The sequence below is a fragment of the Pogoniulus pusillus genome, chromosome 27 (assembly GCF_015220805.1).
Source record: "Pogoniulus pusillus isolate bPogPus1 chromosome 27, bPogPus1.pri, whole genome shotgun sequence".
Lineage (NCBI taxonomy): Eukaryota > Metazoa > Chordata > Aves > Piciformes > Lybiidae > Pogoniulus > Pogoniulus pusillus.
In genome coordinates, this window is record NC_087290.1 from 8303184 (window position 1) to 8321884 (window position 18701).

Here is an 18701-nt window from a genome sequence, read left to right on the forward strand (position 1 = left end):
ACTGTTACAGATGTCTTTGCGTTTTTGGTTTTTTTTGTGTGTGTGTGTGTTATGCGTTTTTTTTTTTCTTCTTTAGCTTGGTGGTTTGCTGGGTTTATATGCTAATTGCAGGTCTCTGAACACTTATTAAACTGATTGCTGATACCAGGAAAATTGTGCGGTCACAGTTCTGTAGGGAGTGTCCCGTTAGCAGCATGTAGCCAGATGAACCCGACAATGCTGTAGCGAGCAGGCATGACATCATCCCTCCTACCCTGAGGAAGTGCTACTGGTGGTGGTGCACATCCTTTAATATTGACTAGAAGGACACTAATTATTGTTATTATTTCTGTCCAGCATTTTTGATGTGCGTTAAGGGTGGATGGTTTGTTTTTTAGCCCTCTCAGGCATAGATGCTTAAAACTCAGTGTTTACTTTGAGATGTTGCCAAACATTCTGAGCCGCCTTCTCTCATTGAGGCTGGAGCGATGGCTAAAACTTCACATTTTGGGTGGAAGAGCTATAACTAATGATGTAGAGCTTCCAGGTTAACTCTGAGTCCCAGTTAAACCTATCTGTAAATAGGAGAACTTTATGCATGGCTAAATCTCATGGTTTAATTTGACAAGTTTCTTGCAGTTACTGGTTGGGAAATGGTCATGTAAATCCTGTAAAGCTTTGGTATTGCTTGGATTAGATGTGTTGTAATGGGAAAAAATGTATTTGGTTATTTAGTCACCCTTCAGAACAAAAATGGAAGGAGTAGTTCTGGTTACACCTCTTCACTTCTTGCCTTTCCTAGAGTATCTTCTCTTGACTGTAGTCCAGACCCTCCTGCAGGAGGTGGCATGGTCTGGAATGGCTTGGACCCAGTTCTGCTGCTCTGCTCCTGGACCTCTGTCCATCACTCAGCCAAGTCCTTCCAGTGAACCAGTTATTTCAAAGGGATACTCAGATATTGGGTTTGTGTTTTCTTCTCTTTACCTCCTACACCTTGCTTGAAGTAAACTTCGGTTTTGGTTGTAAACTTCGGCCTGAAGGCAGCACTTGCAACTTCCTTTCTGTCTCTTTCTTCATTTAAAGAATAGTAGCTGTAATGTAATGCTTGTTTTAAGTCATTTGAATAGCAGTTTCAGCATAACTGCTGAAGCATACTGGCTGGATTATGCTTGACAGTTTACCTGTTCCTTAAGTAGTCTGTTTAGTACCAAGTTGCATTTATTATCAGTAGAGGAAAAAAAGCTGCTCTTAATTGGTCTGGGGTTTGCAATCAATTGATTAAAACTATAAGAGAGGCCATACTGTAATAGAAGATGAGTGACAAGGATGTGATTAGCCCAAGTCGTGCAGTAGGCTGGAGACAAACCCAGAAGTTAACCCAGCTTCAGTGACCCATGAGCTTATGTCTTCCTGTCTAGAGAAGGCTCTTCTATATCACGTTGTTTGAACCCATAGTGACAAAATTGGCTTCATTGGATTGCATGGTTCTCAAACTTCATCAGTTCACCTTAACTTCAACTTAGTACCTAAACCTGTTGTCTTCTGCAGAAAACAGACAGCACTTGGCCAAAATTCCCCAAACTTCCTGAGTCTGATAGTGTTACACATCTCTGATGGTAAATAGCAAGTTTTGTTGACACACTGTGGGAACATCTGCTCTCCTGAGTCAGTGTGGGTGGAAGCGGCTTCCTAATTCATCTGTCAGGGTGTTGTCTCTTCTCACAGCTCCATCTCAGAACTGCTAGTTCAGCTTAAAACTCCTGCAGGTACTGTAAGCGTCCATGGACCGGGAGGGCTACCAGCCCTGCTGCAGGTGAATTTGCTGGCTGGGAGGGGTACAGAAAAGTTTAAAATCCCTCCCAGATACTTAGTTTCAACACTTGGATTAACATCATAGTCAGGTGACTGTCTTCAGGTTTGAATGTATGTACAGAAAGGTTGTTTTTTTTTTTCCTCCTTAATAATTCTTGAAAACAGAACTTGGGATTTTTATCTCTTAAGTCTGCTCTTTGGTTTCACTCTTTGCCCATAATCTGCTGCTTTGGGTAATGGTGCAGTGTGCTTTTTCATGCTGATGTTCTGTAGTAACCCAGGCCCCTGGGAATGGTATATGCTCCTTTACATGATTGAAAACCAATTTTCCAGTTCTATTCTTCCCCATTTATATCCTCCTTCTGGCTATAGGATTGTTAAATTCCCTGTATTTTCTTCAGCTCATGGTAAACTTGATTCGTGTTGAACTTAGTTTGCAGAGTGACTGATGTTGCAAATTCATTACAGCTTCTCTGAAGGATTAGGAAGATCCCTGGGAGAGGAAAAGTTTAGTTAACAAGGTGGGGGAGGGGAGTGACAACAGGAGGGAGAACTAACACAGAACAGTTTTGTGTTTGTTTTTTCTGCGTGTTTTTTTTTTCTTTTAAGTCTCACTGCCAGAATTTGTGGTTGGAGGAGCCCAGATGTGCTAACCTTACCGAATGCTGCTCTTCAAGTCCCTTTTGTAACTGGCATGCTGCTGGCTGTGAAGCCCTGCTAGCATAGCAAAGTGACCTCAGTTGCCTAAAGCTGACCCAGCTGCCCATCATGATAGACAGTACCAGTTTTGTGAGCAGTGTCCAGCTAAAAGGCTTCCCTTAGCTGATGTGGCTGTGATGGGAGAGGTAGGCTGCATCCTTACTGGGGGCTGCTGGCTCCATCTGGCTTTTTGCAACACTTGCCTCTTCGTGTTTGTATTTGGAGCATTTGGCTTCACTTCCCCTCCAATTTGGCAGTCTTTGCCAAGGCACTGTTGTCGAAGAATTGGAGTAACAGAGATGCCTCTGCAAAGAGGTGGAGGAGAAGCTAAACTAACCTGAGGTTTGCGTATTTTCTATGAGTCACTTCTGTTTAAGTGTTTTGCAAAAAGACCAGAAAAAATGTTGTGTTTGACTGGTAGGGCATCAATAACTCCTTCCCCATCTTTTTCAGGTCTAAAATGTCTTGCCTTCTCTTGGCGTTTGGTCTTCGACTTTGGATTTTTTACCTAAATATGCATTCTGTATGAAAAAGAGGGAGACATTAGCCTGTCTGTTGTCTTAGCTAATCCTTCCCTTAAGGAGCATCTTCAGCTGCCCGAGGGGTTTCTGGTGAAGCTTTAGAAACTCTGGTGTGAAGCATCTGCTGCTGCAAGAAGTAGCAGGATGTCGAGAAGGGTGCTGGAGAGAACAACTTCATGCCTAACAGTGAAGTGCAGAGGAGCAGGGTTTCAGTACATTGAATTGCATCTTTCACTGGCACTTCTGACAGCTTAAAAATTAATCTTGTGGTTTAACTGCAAATTTTTTTTATTTTGAGGCTTATCTGGGTTTTGTTTTTTTATGTTAAATGACTGGCAAAGCCTTGCTTTAATGTTTGTGTAATTGCATTTTGAAGATCTGTCTGAGCCCCTTGTGTTCCAAACATTAATTTATGTCTTAACTGATAGTTTGTTAAAATAATATTGTTTTAAGTATATACTTGTTTTTATGTATCTTTTCTTCTGATATTTTGGTAGCACTGGGGCCAGCATAATCTCCCTCCTAAACCAGAAGGAAGCAATTGCTCTGGCTTGGTTTCTCCGTGTGAAGGGTCACTGCGCAGTGTCTGCAGATGTGGTAACATGATCAGGCTTGGCAGTTCTGTTCAGCACAGTTGTTCCAATGAGATATTTTCCTCTCTTTACTCTGTCCTAAATCTCTCAATGCAGAGGCAGATAAGGTCATCCTAAATCTGTGAACTTAAGATGAGGGCACCAGAAAAACCATTCACAGCAAGAATTAGATGAACTAACCTAATTTTGGGAACTTGCAAACCACTATTCCCACCTGTGTCTGTATGTTGCTAGTCTTAAACCGAGCGTGAGCAGATTTTGCCGTATGGGCAAGAGCTTGGGCATTCAGATCGAGCTGTGGATTGCTGCTGCTGTTCTCTGCATCAGGAGCAAGGCATTAGGATTCTGATGAAGTCAAAGAGAAGGATGTTCAACTGCTTATCTTATGCTTGTCTTCAGACGTGGCTATTGCATGGATGTCGAACACCCACAATGGCCTGGAACTGTTTAAAAGGACACAGTGTGAGACTATTAATAAGGAAAGTTCTGCACTGTTTTGTCCCTTTGCTTGGAAAGGTGCCAGTTTTACGTTCACTAGGACTTGTGGAACTGACAAATCTCTTTTTCTTGCTGCTGTGGGGTGAATTTTTGAGTTGACTCCTTGTGCTGCAGCTCATTTCGAGGTGGGGTGTAGGGCTTTGTTGGCCTTGCTTGGGAGCTGGTCTTTCCTGGTATGTCAGACCTGCAGGCGTGACTCACAGGAGCCTTTCAAAACGTGGAAAGGTCTTCCCAGAGGAATTTCAGCTCCTCCAGGCATTTGCAAAGGAAATTCTTAATTGGATTAGATTCGTAATACTAATCTGCTAATGACTGTTTGTTATGGAGATCTTGGCACTATCTCGTAAATATATTTACTCTCATTTTGCTTGCCTTGTGTCTTCTTATCACATACAAGCTCACTGCTGTTTAGATTGCGCAGCCGCCTGCGGATCTCAGGGAGGGTTGCTGTGTTTATTACACAAAATCATAGTGCTTTCGTGATTCTTCCCTTTCTCTCCATTTCTCAGTGTTGCTTTGAGTGGGGTGGTAAAGGGGAAGCAGTCATCATTAGTTTGGCTGACATCTGTCTGTCTTCCTAGAGTGAGTATGAAGGGCACCTCAAATGGGAAGTGTCCCCATGCCATTGTCAAAGACAGACCCATGCATTTATGAGAGTCAAGACCAATCATACGTTTTTACCTCTGAAACAGAGCTTTATAACTTAGATTGTAGGTGCTGTTGTGATGGTGTGAAGAACACTTACACAGCAGACAGGACTCCTGGCTGCCTCCCTGTGTAGGACAGGCTGAGTCAATTCAAGATTTCGGTCATAGCAACAATACTGAAAGAGCTTTTCTACATAGCAGAGGCACAACATAAATTCTTCTGTTTATTGACCAACACAAGTGGATGTTAAATTGTTTTTGTTGCTGGACTGACTCACTAGTATGTGTTAGGTCCTTAAGATTTTTTTTCTGTTCTCTGGAGCCCTTACTGATCCTTGAGGTGGTAACAAGTAGCAGGAATCTGCTGTGTAGAAAGCAATCAGTTACTTCCACCATAGGAAAGAGATGTATCTTCCTGAAAGAAAGTGTTACAGAGTCTGAATATTTAGGGAGTGCTGCCTATGGGAATATAAATCACATGTGGGAAGGATGTACCTGTTTTTTTTCAACCAGTCAGGAAGTAGGCTTGGACTTGTGCAAATGCTGCTGTATCTGAGGATACAATGTGGCTTTGTGATACGGCTCTGAAGTGCTGGATGTGAAAGAAGTGAGCGTAAGCAAAAAGCATCTTGCCACATCAGGTTACTGGCTAAACTTGTGGGTTTTGTCATACGGTCAGATTGTCAGACTCTGCTTTTTCTTACAGCAGTTGATTTTCACTGCCTCCAGCTTCACCACTCACTAGATGTCTGCTCAGTTTCCTCAAAGGCCTGCTTCACTGTCCAGTAACTGTAAGATGACTGAAAACAGTGTGGTGCCTTCTCTTTAATAATGGGGAATGACAGGTATCAGTTGTAATACAGTAATACTTTTTTAGGGTATGGAGTAAATATTCCCTATATCCAGAAAAAGAAGATGAAATCCTGTAAATCACTCTTCCAGTTGGTGCATTGGATCTTGAATACAGGAGGCAAAGAGCATCTTAGCCGGCTGGGGAAAATCGAGCACCTGAACCCAACTCTAACCTATTTCTGTTGACGTCTCCTCTGCGTGAGTCACTTGAAGTAAACTAGATGGAGCTGGAGATTACCGACTTTGAACCCTGCAGAAAGTGGTGGCCTGAGGATGTGATTTACCAGGCTGAAAACCCCATGCTGAATTTCTGGCAAGCACCAGTGATTGGTGTGAAACACCTGCCTGTACAGCCTCTGCGTCTGGGCAAGGTATCACGTGAACTTCCCAGTGGTCTGTCTAGAGTCGCAACAGGAGCAGGGTATGAAGGTGATCTGGAAAAGGCAGAAAAGAATGTGTGCCCTGCTCTAAGGGTTGAGGGGTTTGTCAATATTTTTGTTGCTGCTCTTTTCCTTCTTTCCCCCAGTGTTCTTGGGAAAGCCTAGTCTGCATGTAGATGTCAGAATTATACTTCTCTTGTGCCTGTGTGAGGACAGATTCATACTTTTGCTTTTATGAGCCTGTCCTTCATCCTCTTCTGATGTGCTGCTTTCCTTTTTTCCACCGTATTGCTTCTGTCCTTTCACCCCTGTCTCCTTTGAGCACACTTTGTATGGCTAGGACTGAATGTGTGCACTCCTCAGAAACCTTACAGACCTGTATTTTGATTATTTTATTCCCCCCCTCCCCCAAGGGAGATGTCTCTTCATTTATTGATCTTTCAAGACAAAATTGGATGAAGCGACTCTCACTAGAGCTGTGTCGTTCCTCTGCCTTCTTTCTTTTCCCTGATGCTGCCCCATGTGTCGTGATGTGTGTAAAGATCTGAGCACTTCATAATGAATCTGGACATTGAATTCAGGCTATTGTTACTATTGTCTGCAGTACAGGCAGGGGTGATGCATGGGAAAGAAACAGGAGTCTGGATGTGCAGAATAGCTCCATTTCTGGGTCTGACCCACATTTTCCAAAGTCAACAAGTTTTCTTATTGATTTCTGCTTAACAGATACACAGCTGGACAGTACTCTGGCAGTTATATCTCAAATATCAGAGTTCGGAATCATCCAAACTAGTTAAAAAATAAATCAGACCCCTTCAGTGCAGTACAGGTGATAATATACAATTTTAAAATGCATATTTGTTTGTAGATATAATTGTCTCTTTTCTGTCTATATGGAAATTTCATCTCTTAAAAAAAAAAACATTTTTTTTCAATGGTTAATGAGGGTAGTAACTAATGGGTTGCCTAAGAAATGGTCTCTTGTGGGCCAGGTTCTTCCTATAAATAGAACTAAGTAATTACATCGGGTGATCAGATGTTTACATGCAGCTTATCCAGTTTATTGGACTCCCCTGCTTGTCAGGTGTGAGACAAAAATGTTGTTCTGCATCATGTTGGAGGGAACTTTTCTGATTCCCTGTCAATGTCAGGATTGCCCATGCAGTAATGCTGGGGGAGGAGGCTGGATCCCTGGTGAGTCCTGGCAAGGAGTGAAGCAAAGTAAGGTAAGTAATGCTAACTTACATGACTTTATGCTTAGATCTCTACTCCTAGGATGAGACTAGCAGGAGCAGTTTGAAGAAAGATATAAGTAAATGACTTCACAGGCTCACAAAATACTCAAATTCACAGCAGACCAGTGCTTTGCCATGTGAAGGAATACCTGATTCTTCAGAGCATGGTAGTACTGCTGCCAGGGACTTGAGCTGTGGTCAGCATAACATTCTGCCCTTGCAGTGTGGAACACTTGCTGGTTTAGAAGGTAGAAATAAGCACGCAGTGAATGAATTTTGTGATCCAGCATACCTGGCAATACTACTTCTTAAACTCTTAAGAGTTCAAGTATTCCTTCTGCTCTAGAACTGGGTAGATTGTGTTGGTGTATCTTTTTTTTTTCCTTGCATGCATCTTGTTTCTCACTGTCTGGCCTGTAATGGTGTTTTAATCCTGCTGTTCTCTGTCTGTTGCTGAACCCTTATTTCTAGCTGTGGCCATGCTGTTGAAAAGATGCATGCTAAGCAGATGCAGTGTTCCAGATGATGAGACAATTGGTGACCTGCAAAACGCTCACTTTAGTTCCTTTCCTTGCACAGTGTCAGCCAAAGTAATTATGTAGTGACCCGTCCAGTGATGTCCAGGTCTTACTGATGCTACTAATGTAGAACTCTTTATATGCAGGCCAAAGACTTGCACTTCAATGGAAACAACCTTTTACTGGCTGCTATCAACCCTTTTTCACTAGTTCCTTCAGGGAGAGTTGCACCACAGGTGAAAGTGTAGCAGTAGGTGCTCTGTAGTTAGTGAACTGCGCTTCTGGCTTCAAGTTGGTAGAACTTGCATGTGAGCATAATTGAGATGAGGAAGTTCCTGAAACTCAGTTTTAGTGTAAGCAGGTTGTGCTTAGAGGTCCTTAAAGAAGAAAAGTTTGCTGCTATCTGCACTGGTGCTTGAGAAATCTTCAGCTTCATCAGACATCACTCCTGGATGTCATGACTTCATCCATCTTAATGAGCAGAACTTGCAGACCTTCACTGAGTGATTTGAGCTAAGGAATAATCCTGACCTTGTTTGAATAGACAGCTGACAGTATTCCTAGTAACCATCTCTTAAGGTAATGAAGTCTGACTTCTGTCTTCAGAAAATAGTAACTCTTTGCTAATCCAGGAGTTGAAATAGGAAGGTAAGAGAGTTGCAGTGGGGAGGAACTTGAATCCAGCTGCATCTGTTGGCTTATTTTGTGGTGTTTTTCTTATGCATAAGGTAGAGGCTCTGAGCTCTGGGTTCCAGGTGTCTTCCTCCTGCAGGGTTTTGGAGCAGCTGTGGACAGAAGTGTGTAACTTGGGCGCAGTAAAACTGTTTCCAAGAACTGCATTTGTAAGTGATGCAACTCTCTCTGTTTCTCAATGGGACGCTTGTGATGCACTGACAGTGAGGTTGGTTTCCTGGTTTGTTTTAGTTACGGCTGCCACTGAGGCCCTGCTGCAGGAAGCCAGGGAGCCTTGTTCTTTATGAAGCTAATGGAACAGCTGTAGCTCTATCCATCTTTGGGATAAATAGGAGCCCAAAGGAAGAGCTGAAAGCCTTCTTCCTTTATCTAACTGGCAAACATAACCAGCATCCTTCATTATAAGCCTGTCACAGAGTCTTGGTAAGTTAATCAGAAGATTTTTGAGAAGGAAGAATGTTCCTGCCTACATTATATATGTATTTTTGAAAATTTTTTTGGTGGGGTTACTGTTTTCCCCTGCACAGGAAAAAAAGAAGTCTGATTGTTGAAAACTACTGACATCAAAGAAAGCTTTGCTGGACACTGGTTTGTTTTCCTGCTGCCATTATCCCAGCCCTGGAGCTGGCTGTAGCCTGCTGGGTCCAGAGTAGTGTCAACGTGCCTTTGACGCAAGATGGCCACCAGGAATGTCATGTGTAAATAACTTCAGGTTTGCTTATAACTGGTTCCTTTGAGAGCTGTGGCCCAGTTTGTATTGAAGAAGGTGCCATCCTTTGAACGTTTGTTTACTTATTTATTGAGGTCAGCAAAGTGAAGAGTAATTATGGGATTTAGCCTAACAACAGGCATCTGATCTGAGGTATGAGAGCTCCAGAGTGTGAAATTGAAAAGCTAAGTGGCTTCATGCTATTGTTTGCTTGACAAAAACTCCTCATACACGGATTACCCTTGTAGATTGTTTTTATTTCATCAACACAATTTAAATTTTCTTTAAGGGAGCTTTTGCATAACTGAATGACCACAGGAGTTAGTGCTAAAGTTTGCAGGAGCAAGTCTTGACAACACAAATCCAATTTGAATTTCAGGAGATGCTACTCAATTTTTTTATTTAGAAGCAGCCGTGAGTCCTCTATTGCAGCAGGTGATGTTGTGCCAGTGTAGTGCCTTTGTATAGACATCTGATAAACATCTCCTTGAGTTTTCAGAGGCTTTGAGTTGGTCTTCCAGATGTTTGTATAGATATTAACTTTGAAAGTCAGCCCTGTTTTTTCAGAGCTGTCTTTGCCTTAAAATCAGAAGTGTTCTGCTGAGCAGGTTTAATTAGGATGACAGCAAACCTTCCAGGTGAAACAGCACTGACCACCACTCCTGCCTGTGATGACGAAAAGGAAAACTTTCGAAACAAAAATTCAGTGAAATGGTACAGAGCAGGACAGCTGGTTGGCGTGTAACTGGAAGGAGTTGTGTTGTAACTGAAGATAAAGTTGGTGCTGTGCAATTCCAGGTCCTGTTGGCAGCAAACTCTAAAGGCTGGAGATCTGCATGCTAATGAACCTGTGAAAGATAGGGAGAAAACTGCGGTGGTGCTCCTGCCAAACTGCTAATTCTCACCTTGGTTATGAAGATCGAGTGTCTTGCTCAGATTTTAAAATCAGTTTCTCTTATGCTTGCATTAAAAGGTTGAAGAATGTGGTCATAACTAGTTAATTAAAACAGCGTTCTTTAGCACTTCCCTGGCTTTATGCTAAGACCGAGGAAATGCTTTCTGCTTGCAGAGGGGCCGGCGGAGCAGGAGCAGCATTCATCAGTCTTTGTTAGTGCAGAGAGCTGCCTTGATGAACAGTTCATTAACCAGAAGAAGCAGAATCAGTCTTTTAATACACTTGCTATAACAGCTAGGCCCTGACAGCAAACAAAAAAAAAACCCCACCAACTCAGGAGGCTAGTTTGAGATCTAAAAGCTTACTGCTGGTCCAAAACTAATCTTTTCCCTCTCCTTCCACAGGCCTTTGGGTAGCAGGATTCATTAACATACTTCTCTGAGCTGTTATTTAAAGAGTAGGCTGTATGTAGGATCTCATGGTTGTGGAGCAGACAGTTCAATTGTAACAAATGGGTACAGTAACATGCACACTTAAAAAGAAACCTGTTCTAACTCTTCTAGACATCTCTCAAGACTCACTCTGGTATTAATTGTTTTATTGTAAAATGCATTAAGGTTGAGGTAACAGTTAAAACAAATAACCAGAGGCATCTGGCAGCGCGTGGGTCCCTGGCACGCTGCGTGTGCGTTGGAATGGGGCAGACGTGTTTCCAGCGGTTCAGGCATGCTCGTCGGGAGCTTCAGAGGGCTAAAATTCACTGTGAGCAAATCAAAGTCTGTGGTGGGTTTTGTTGGTGATGTTTTTCGGTTGTTTTGTTTTTTTTTTCCCTGGGGTGCTAGGAGGAGAGTGGGAATAGGCCAGATGAATCTGTACTGGTTGTAGCTGTAGATCTAAGAGCACTGTTTCTAGCAGGAGTAAAACCTGAGCTATTGCAAGGTCCACTTCAGTACTCGCAATGGATTTATGCTGCAGCAAGCATGCAGGGATCATTTGCTAGTCTCCTTCCACCCCCTTCCCCAGCTTCTGTTAGCAAAAGATTAGTGTGGGGAAGAGGGGAGTTACCGCTTCAAGCCAAACATTTGAGGCTTCGTCAACTACTGAAAGCAGTCAGTAGTTGAGGCTTTGGTGCTTTCGTCTAGAGCCTGATCTCTTCTTCATCCAAGTCCTGCAGGAAATGAGAAACATAAGCTGCAGGTATGTTTGCACATATATGCAGAGCGCTGCATTTCTGGAGCGCCTGGAACACGGAGGCCTCTGAAACCCTGCACTCCTCCTCAAAATGGCTGCCAGATGTGTTGGCTCTACTGAATTCCCTGGAGCCTGACACCAGAAATGCTGAGGTTATTACCAGTTTGGTTCTTGCTGTGTTCTTCCTTCGGTCTTTCAGGCACAGTGTCGCAAGAGCAAGCGTGACCCTGGATGGCTGCAGTACCTGCAGAGGCTTTCTGCTGGCACTGGTGTGCTTGGGGCAAGGCTCGACGGGGCTCTGTTTAAACAAAGGAAGCATGTTTGTTTTTATAGCTCAAGCTCGGGAGCCTGGGCTGGGATCCTGTGCCATTTCCCTGTGCGAGGAGCAAGATTCTCGAGGAAGGCAGCCTCTCCCTTTGCTGCAAAGCACATCTCTTCCTGGCCAATGAATACTCATCCTCCGTGGCTTGTTAGTTGCTGGAGACCTCTTAAAGCTTAACTTAGGTTTGGTTTGATATTTGTCTGTCAGTGCAATAAACAGTATAGAGACTCATGAAGTGAGACACAGTCTAGCTGGCCATGCCTACCTGGTTTTTTGGGCTGGTCTTGTAAGCTCTGTGTGGTGTGACTGCGCTGCTGCTCAATCACCTTGTAACGCAGCCAGTCCCAGCTGGATCCCTCATAACCCATTTACCAGTCAGTGGGAAATGGACCTCCCAGGTCCTACAATCTACCTATTGAGTGTTCAGCAGTAGAGCGGACTTGCTATGCAGCTGGTTCTAGCATCAGTAGGCAGAACTTTTGAAAGCTTGTCTCTGAGCCAGGCTGCACAGTAACTGGCTGTTTGTCTGACAGCAGGTTCACTTTTCCTGCAGCAGTCAGTGTTTTGCTGAAATAACAAATCTTAATCATAAAAAGGTGATGAGAACTACTTGAGCTACTAGTACGATCTGTAAGGAAAGTGTATCGTCTGACATATGCTTCTCTGCCTTTAACTGGGGAAAAGTGTTTCTCAAAATAGTCTTCCTTACTCCATCTAATTTGCTTTGGTTTATTTCTAGCATCAAAATGAGAATGTCACTTCGATGTGATAGAGCTTTCATAGTAAGTGCAGATCCATATGAGTAGGATGTATCTTACACTTCATAGCCAAGGCAACCCGGTTATGGTGACACTCTTAAGACTGTTTGGGTTGTCTTAACATAGAAAGTGGTTTCCACCATTAAGTAGGTGTGTGCCCTGGGATGGATTACATTAGAAGCAGTGGGTAAACTTCATGGCAGTGTTTTCAGTGGGACTCACACTGCAGATGCTTGGGGTGGAAATGTCTATAGATGCATCACTGTGCTTGCAGCATGGGAATCTACAGTCTTCTGTGGAGTAGTCAAGTTGCTTAAGGAGTCGTTTGTGTTAGAGGAGAGGTATATGTCTTGCACACAAGGGCACCTTCCATTTATCTTGGCTATTCAATTCTAAAGCTGACTTCTGAAACCATGGAGTGTGCTGCATTGTGGAGATGAGACAGGGTTGTGGAAGGCCAACTTCTTAGGGATGTCTTGCTAAGTGGATACATGGGCAAGCAAAACGGGAGCATCACCATGAAGAAAAGGAAGCTGCAGAGCTACCCCAACTTGGGCTACGTGTTATTGAGAAGAGGCATTCCAGAAATCACAGTAAAGCCTTGCTTTGTGTTTCCCTTGTAGCAACCCTCCGCTCAGCGAGGAAATGCTGCCTCCAGGGGAGTGGATGTGTCACCGCTGCACTGTACGCCGCAAGGTAAAGCCTCTCCTAACAGACATGATCCCTACCCTTCCAACTGTCTCTTTGAAACATGAATCCTGTGTTTTGTGCCTTCCTCTCCCCTTCACATGTGCATATAAACCACCAGAGCTGCTCTTTGTGCTTGCAGTTCAGAGGGGCTTTGCTAGGAACAGGCGTAAAGAAAAAATAAAGGGTCTTGGTGAGACCCTCTTGGTGTTTTTAAGTACACCACTAGGAACAAAAAGTGAAGTGCCTGATGTTCTTGTCAGGCTGTGCCTTTCTTCCCCCCACTTTTGGAAAGGAGGGAGAGCTGAGGCACAGAGAGTGGGAATGGCTCCTGTGCTCGAGGAGGTGAGCTGTGTACAGGCAAACCAGGAGTCAAGTCAACGCAGCTGTGGCAGCAGAGCTGTGATTCTGGTTAACGTGTGTTTTTTAGATGTGTGACTTCACAGCAGTTGCACATAAACGGAGGGTGAAATCACAGTGAGTTATGATTTCCTGGGCTGTTGAACAGGATGGGGAGGAGATGATTGGGCTAGATTGTGGCTCGTCTTTTTTTTTCCTTGATGCTCTTTCTCCAGGAAGCCATCTTGCACAATGTAAACATCTTAACGCTGTGACTACGTAAGACTGTGTAGCAGAGGGTTTAGAAACTACTTCAAGTTATCTAGCAACTGTTCCCTTGAAGTGACACCCGAAACAGATTGGGAGAAAACTCTGTTGAGCCTTTTGTTCCTGAAGCGATTGCCTTGTTTCCAGAGTACTGTTCAGCCATCTGCCAAAAGTAAAAATGAAGGTTGCAAACTGAAATAACAGAGAGAGATAAGAAAACAAATCCCCAGTTTTTCTGTATTAAAAAATGCCTGTTAACACTTTGCTCCTTTTACAGACCATTTTAGTGACCAAGTAGGGTTGGTTCAGCTGCACCGATGGTGCTGTCAGGCACTGGAGCAGTGCACAGTCGCTTGTGCTAAGCCATGCACTGTCCCCACCTTTTGCAAACTGGATCTTGTGGTGATGGCAATGTTCAAGATTTTTGTCATCAAGAGATAGCAGAGTGTTGCTTATATATTGTGCCTGTGTTCTCAAGCTGACTCTCTTGTTCTGTAATGGGTTAGTAGACTGCATCAGCATTCTACTGTGGAGTTTCTTGGCTAGAAAGATAAACAGAGTTGTATGATTTGTGAAGTATTTAGGACTGGATGCTGTGAGAAATTGTCGCAATCTGGACTTAAATATGATTGAAAGGAGAGGAAATGCTAATTTTCTTGCCCATGCTTGGTTTGCATCAGTAGTTTTGTCCCCTGCAATCAAAGTGGCATTGTTGGGTCAAGGCTTTAATGACTTCATGGGGGGAAGTTGTTGTAAGTGGCTCGAGCCTTTTCAGGTGCTGTTTGTCTTGGATTGCATGTTTGTCAAGGTTGATGTGTTTTGTTTGTGGCCTCCGTGGTAAGCCTGCCTATTCATGTCATGCAGAAGCGGGAACAGAAGAAAGAGCTGGGGCAGGTAAATGGATTGGTGGACAAATCTGGGAAAAGGACCACCTCCCCCACCAGTGACGCAGACCTGTTGGACAGGTCTAGCAGCAGCATCAGGGCTAATGCGCATGCCAGGATCTTGGAAAGGAGAGCAAGCCGGCCTGGCACTCCCACATCCAATGCCAGCACCGAGACCCCCAACTCAGAGCAGAATGATGTCGATGAGGACATAATTGACGTGGATGATGACTCTGCCATTGCAGAAATGGACTGTGGGCAGCCCCAGCTGAAGCGACCCTTTGAGCTTCTTATTGCTGCTGCCATGGAAAGGAACCCAACGCAGTTCCAGCTGCCGAATGAACTGACCTGCACCACAGCACTTCCAGGTGAGCAATGTCTTGTCTAGTGGTAGTGAAAATGTCTGCAGTTGCATCTTGCTGCTGTCTTCCCTCTTTTCTCTCTTGACTCCTTGATAGCTGTGACTCCAGTGATGCTTCCTGGTGAAAGCAGAGGGTACAGATGTACTTCTGGTCCTCCTCCAGCTGTCCAGCAGCAGGTGGCCATTCTCAGATGTGAGCTGTGGGGACACTGCTGCTACACACTACACCTCCATCAACACTTGGGATAGGGCTTGCTCTTGTCACCGTAGCTTAGATCATCAATCTGAAGAAAGAAATTCCAGTTGTCAAAACCCGTGATTTATGATATGATAACCCAGTAACAAAGTAGTGACTTCATGCACAGCATGCCACTGAAATGATTAAGTATAAAATATGCCTCACTTTAAAGACAGCCTCTGTCACTGAATGGTAGATTTAGTGGTTGATAAGGGTTCCTTAAGCAGCTCTCTATATTCTTTTTCTATTTGCCTCTGCCTGAGAATAATTCTTTGTGTCTACCAGCAAGCAAATCTCTGCTATTTGACTAAACCAAAGCCTTCTAAAATTTGCTTTCAGGTACTAGTAAGAGGAGGCGAAAGGAAGAAACCACAGGAAAGAATGTCAAGAAAGCACAACACGAGTTAGACCACAATGGTTTAGTTCCATTACCAGTGAAAGTCTGCTTCACATGCAACAGGTACTTGACTCTTCCTGGGAAGCTGTTTGATGTAGCTGCACCCTTCACATGGGCAAAGTTCTTGCTGGAAAAGAAGTAGATGACCTCTTCCTTTTCCCTTTCATCTTCATTACTTGATTACAATCCTCTAAATAACTGGGGAACAATAATCTTAGCTAAATAACAGATGTAGGTGTGGCTTCTGCAACTCTGTGTGGCTGTAAAGGGTTTTAAAGGTAGTCTGAAGAGAGTGAGCTATCTTGTCTGGAATATTTATCTACTAAAAGAAACTCTAAAGTGATGGTGGTTTAGAAAACTGAGGTGTTCGTTTATGGTTCATGGAGGAAGTATGTGAGGAGGTGACCTTTAGGAAATGGATACCTACTGAGAGAGATATAAACCTAAGGCAAATAGTCAATCTGAAAATGAGTACAAGATACTGCTAGGTTTTATAACTGCATTTAAAGATGCATAGATAAATCCCATTTCAAAATGTCAGTGAAACCCAAAAACTTCATTTCAGGAGTCTGCTCAGTGTGAGTTCCTGGAAGTGGGCTTGGAGACTCAGGTCTGAGGAATTAGATGCAGTAGCTTTCTGGAGTTTGAGACTTGTTCTAAGAACGTCTTGGCGAAGTAATGTCCCAACTTCACACTCAATTTATCTGAGGAAAATGGTAATAACCTAAACCTGAGATTTCCTTTTGGTGTCTGGATTTTGCTGTAAACAAAGCCTCTCAGAACTCATGCACAAGGTCAACTTGAGGAGTTCTTACTATGGGTCTGACAGGTGCTTCCCACAACAGCACCTCTTCTGCCAAAACACCTCTTTTGCACTAAGAAATTCCTCTGGACGTGGGCAAGTCCTTTTGCCTTGAGTGGCCCTTGCAGAAGGTTGCAAGTCTGAAGCCTAATTTTAGATGCAAGCTTCTAAGTGTAGGGGTAATTAGTGGGGAAAGATGAGCTAAAGTGGTTAGCAGAGTTCACCTACCTGTGCAGTTCTTACTTCATATTCTGTATGGGGATTAAGGTCTGCCTTTCTCTTTGCAGGAGTTGCAGAGTGGCACCTCTCATTCAGTGTGATTATTGCCCACTTCTCTTCCACATGGATTGTCTGGAGCCACCGCTTACTGCCATGCCTCTGGGTAGATGGATGTGCCCAAATCACATAGAACACGTGGTGGTAAGCAGGACTATGATTGCAGTATGGTAACTGGATGCTGGAGTGGAACCTGGCAGGTCCATTAAAGGACAAAGTACAACAAATGTAAAACAGCTTCTGAGCTCTCTTACTGCTCCCTCTCTAATGCTTGTAAAGCTCCTGCTGCAAGCAACGCATTCTCCAGAGGAATTTGATGCTGCTATCTGCAATAAAATATAAAGATGGGGGAACTCCTTCCTGTAACTGAAGCTGACAGCTCAGATTGTGGCTCACTGACAGCTTGTCTGGTTTTCAGGCTGGACTTCGTAAGATCTAGATGAGCTTCCAGAACTGTGATACAAAGCAGCACAGTGCTACAAATAGGGGAAGTAATTCTTTGCATGCTTCACCCAAAAAACTTTTCATTCCAAGAGGGAGTTTTCGTTTGTAGAAGAGCAGTGTACTTGAGTCTAAACACTTGGGAAACAGGGGGCTGAAACAAAGGACTTGTGCCCAGACAAACTGCTTCTGCGAGCATTGATGTTGCTTAGTAGGCCGCTGAATACTTTTGTATTCATCTCCAGCAATGTGCCCTTTAACAGAAACAGTGCTGCAGGAAACAAATCAGGCTAAAGCTGAACTGATGCTGTACTGCCAGTGCTACGAGGCGTTTATGAAAGTCTTAGGGTACCCTAAAGTGACCCACAGATCCCTAACTCCTGTGGCATTATCTGATCACCCAGCTGAACCAGAAGAACTTGACCTTGAGTAATCGGTGCCGAGTATTTGACCGGTTCCAGGACACCATATCTCAGCACGTTGTCAAAGTGGATTTCTTAAACCGAATCCATAAGAAACATCCTCCGAATCGTAGAGTTCTTCAATCAGTAAAGAAGAAAGGTTTGAAGGTAGGTGTCAAAAGAAACTCCCTGTCTCTGTATTCTAGTTTGGAATGGAAAGCAGCATGCCCTGTAGGGATAGGCTCTTGGGGCAGGAGGAAGAGGGTGAGGTCTGAAGGAATGTTAGTGAGAGGTCTGAAAGTCAGCAGTTCCTTTTCAATATATGTAGGATTTAAGAAACTTTTTTTGCCAGCTATAAGGCTCAGCTTTTACAAGGAAGCCTTTAAAACGGGCACAAGCCTGGAAAGTACAAGGGGAAGAACCTCCCAAAGGTGATCTTACAGTCAAATTTGGGGCTCCTATATGTTCTGTGTTTAGCTCCGAAGAGTACTTGTTGCCAGAATGCCTTAAAAATGCCTTACAGGTTTCCCTTCTTCCTTGGCCTTTTTCCTGTGACTTCTTTTATGCTATATCCACCATGCTGTGCTGAAGTCATGCCTGACCTAATGAATAAAACTTATTAATTTCAGCCTTTATTAATTTAAAGTATCCAGTCCTTGAAACTTCTACCATATTGGCTGCAGGGATCCTTTGGGTCAGAAAGCGGCAAACACAAAGCATAGTGCTGGTTAGGCACTTTGTTTAACACATCATTCTTGAGTAATGGTTCTCACGTGTGATTTTCTTTCTCTACGATGTAGGTTCCTGATGCTATAAAGTCCCAATACCGACTTCCACCCCCGTTACTTGCACCTGCAGCAATTAGAGATGGTGAGCTGATCTGTAATGGGATCCCTGAGGAACCCTTGCAGAAGCACCTTTTGAACACTGAGCACTTAGCCAGCCAGACAGAACAACAGGAGGTAAATGAAGTCAAATGTTTGGACTCTGTGTATGTAGTTGCTTTGGTACAAGGATCCTTTTCCATTTCAGTCATGAGCAGAACAGTTGTCTAGGAAACCAGTCTCAAAATTATGGCTAAAGGTGATATCTTGTCTTGTCTGTGACACCCTTAGCTGTTAAAACTTCATTTTGGCTTTCCAGGTAAAATGTAAAACTCCTCATTTGACACTTCAGGGAACTGGTGAAACAATCCTCTGGTCATAGAAGTGGAGTTGAAGACTTTCTGTCTAGATGTCATTTTTATTTCCTGTCTGAGGGGAAATACTTTCTACTTTGATTATGTAAGGCTGCTCTCTGACACGTT

General features: G+C 43.6%; 1 protein-coding gene across 1 annotated transcript in view; it reads left to right on the forward strand.

Moving 5' to 3' along the window:
• PHF12 (PHD finger protein 12) overlaps window positions 1-18701 on the forward strand; it is a 31869-nt gene that overhangs the window by 2224 nt on the left and 10944 nt on the right. The window contains exons 3-8 of the mRNA XM_064165858.1: window positions 12926-12998; window positions 14460-14847; window positions 15418-15538; window positions 16565-16697; window positions 17399-17563; window positions 18196-18357. Coding sequence (XP_064021928.1) covers window positions 12926-12998; window positions 14460-14847; window positions 15418-15538; window positions 16565-16697; window positions 17399-17563; window positions 18196-18357 — 1042 coding nt within the window. The remainder of the gene's footprint in view (window positions 1-12925; window positions 12999-14459; window positions 14848-15417; window positions 15539-16564; window positions 16698-17398; window positions 17564-18195; window positions 18358-18701) is intronic.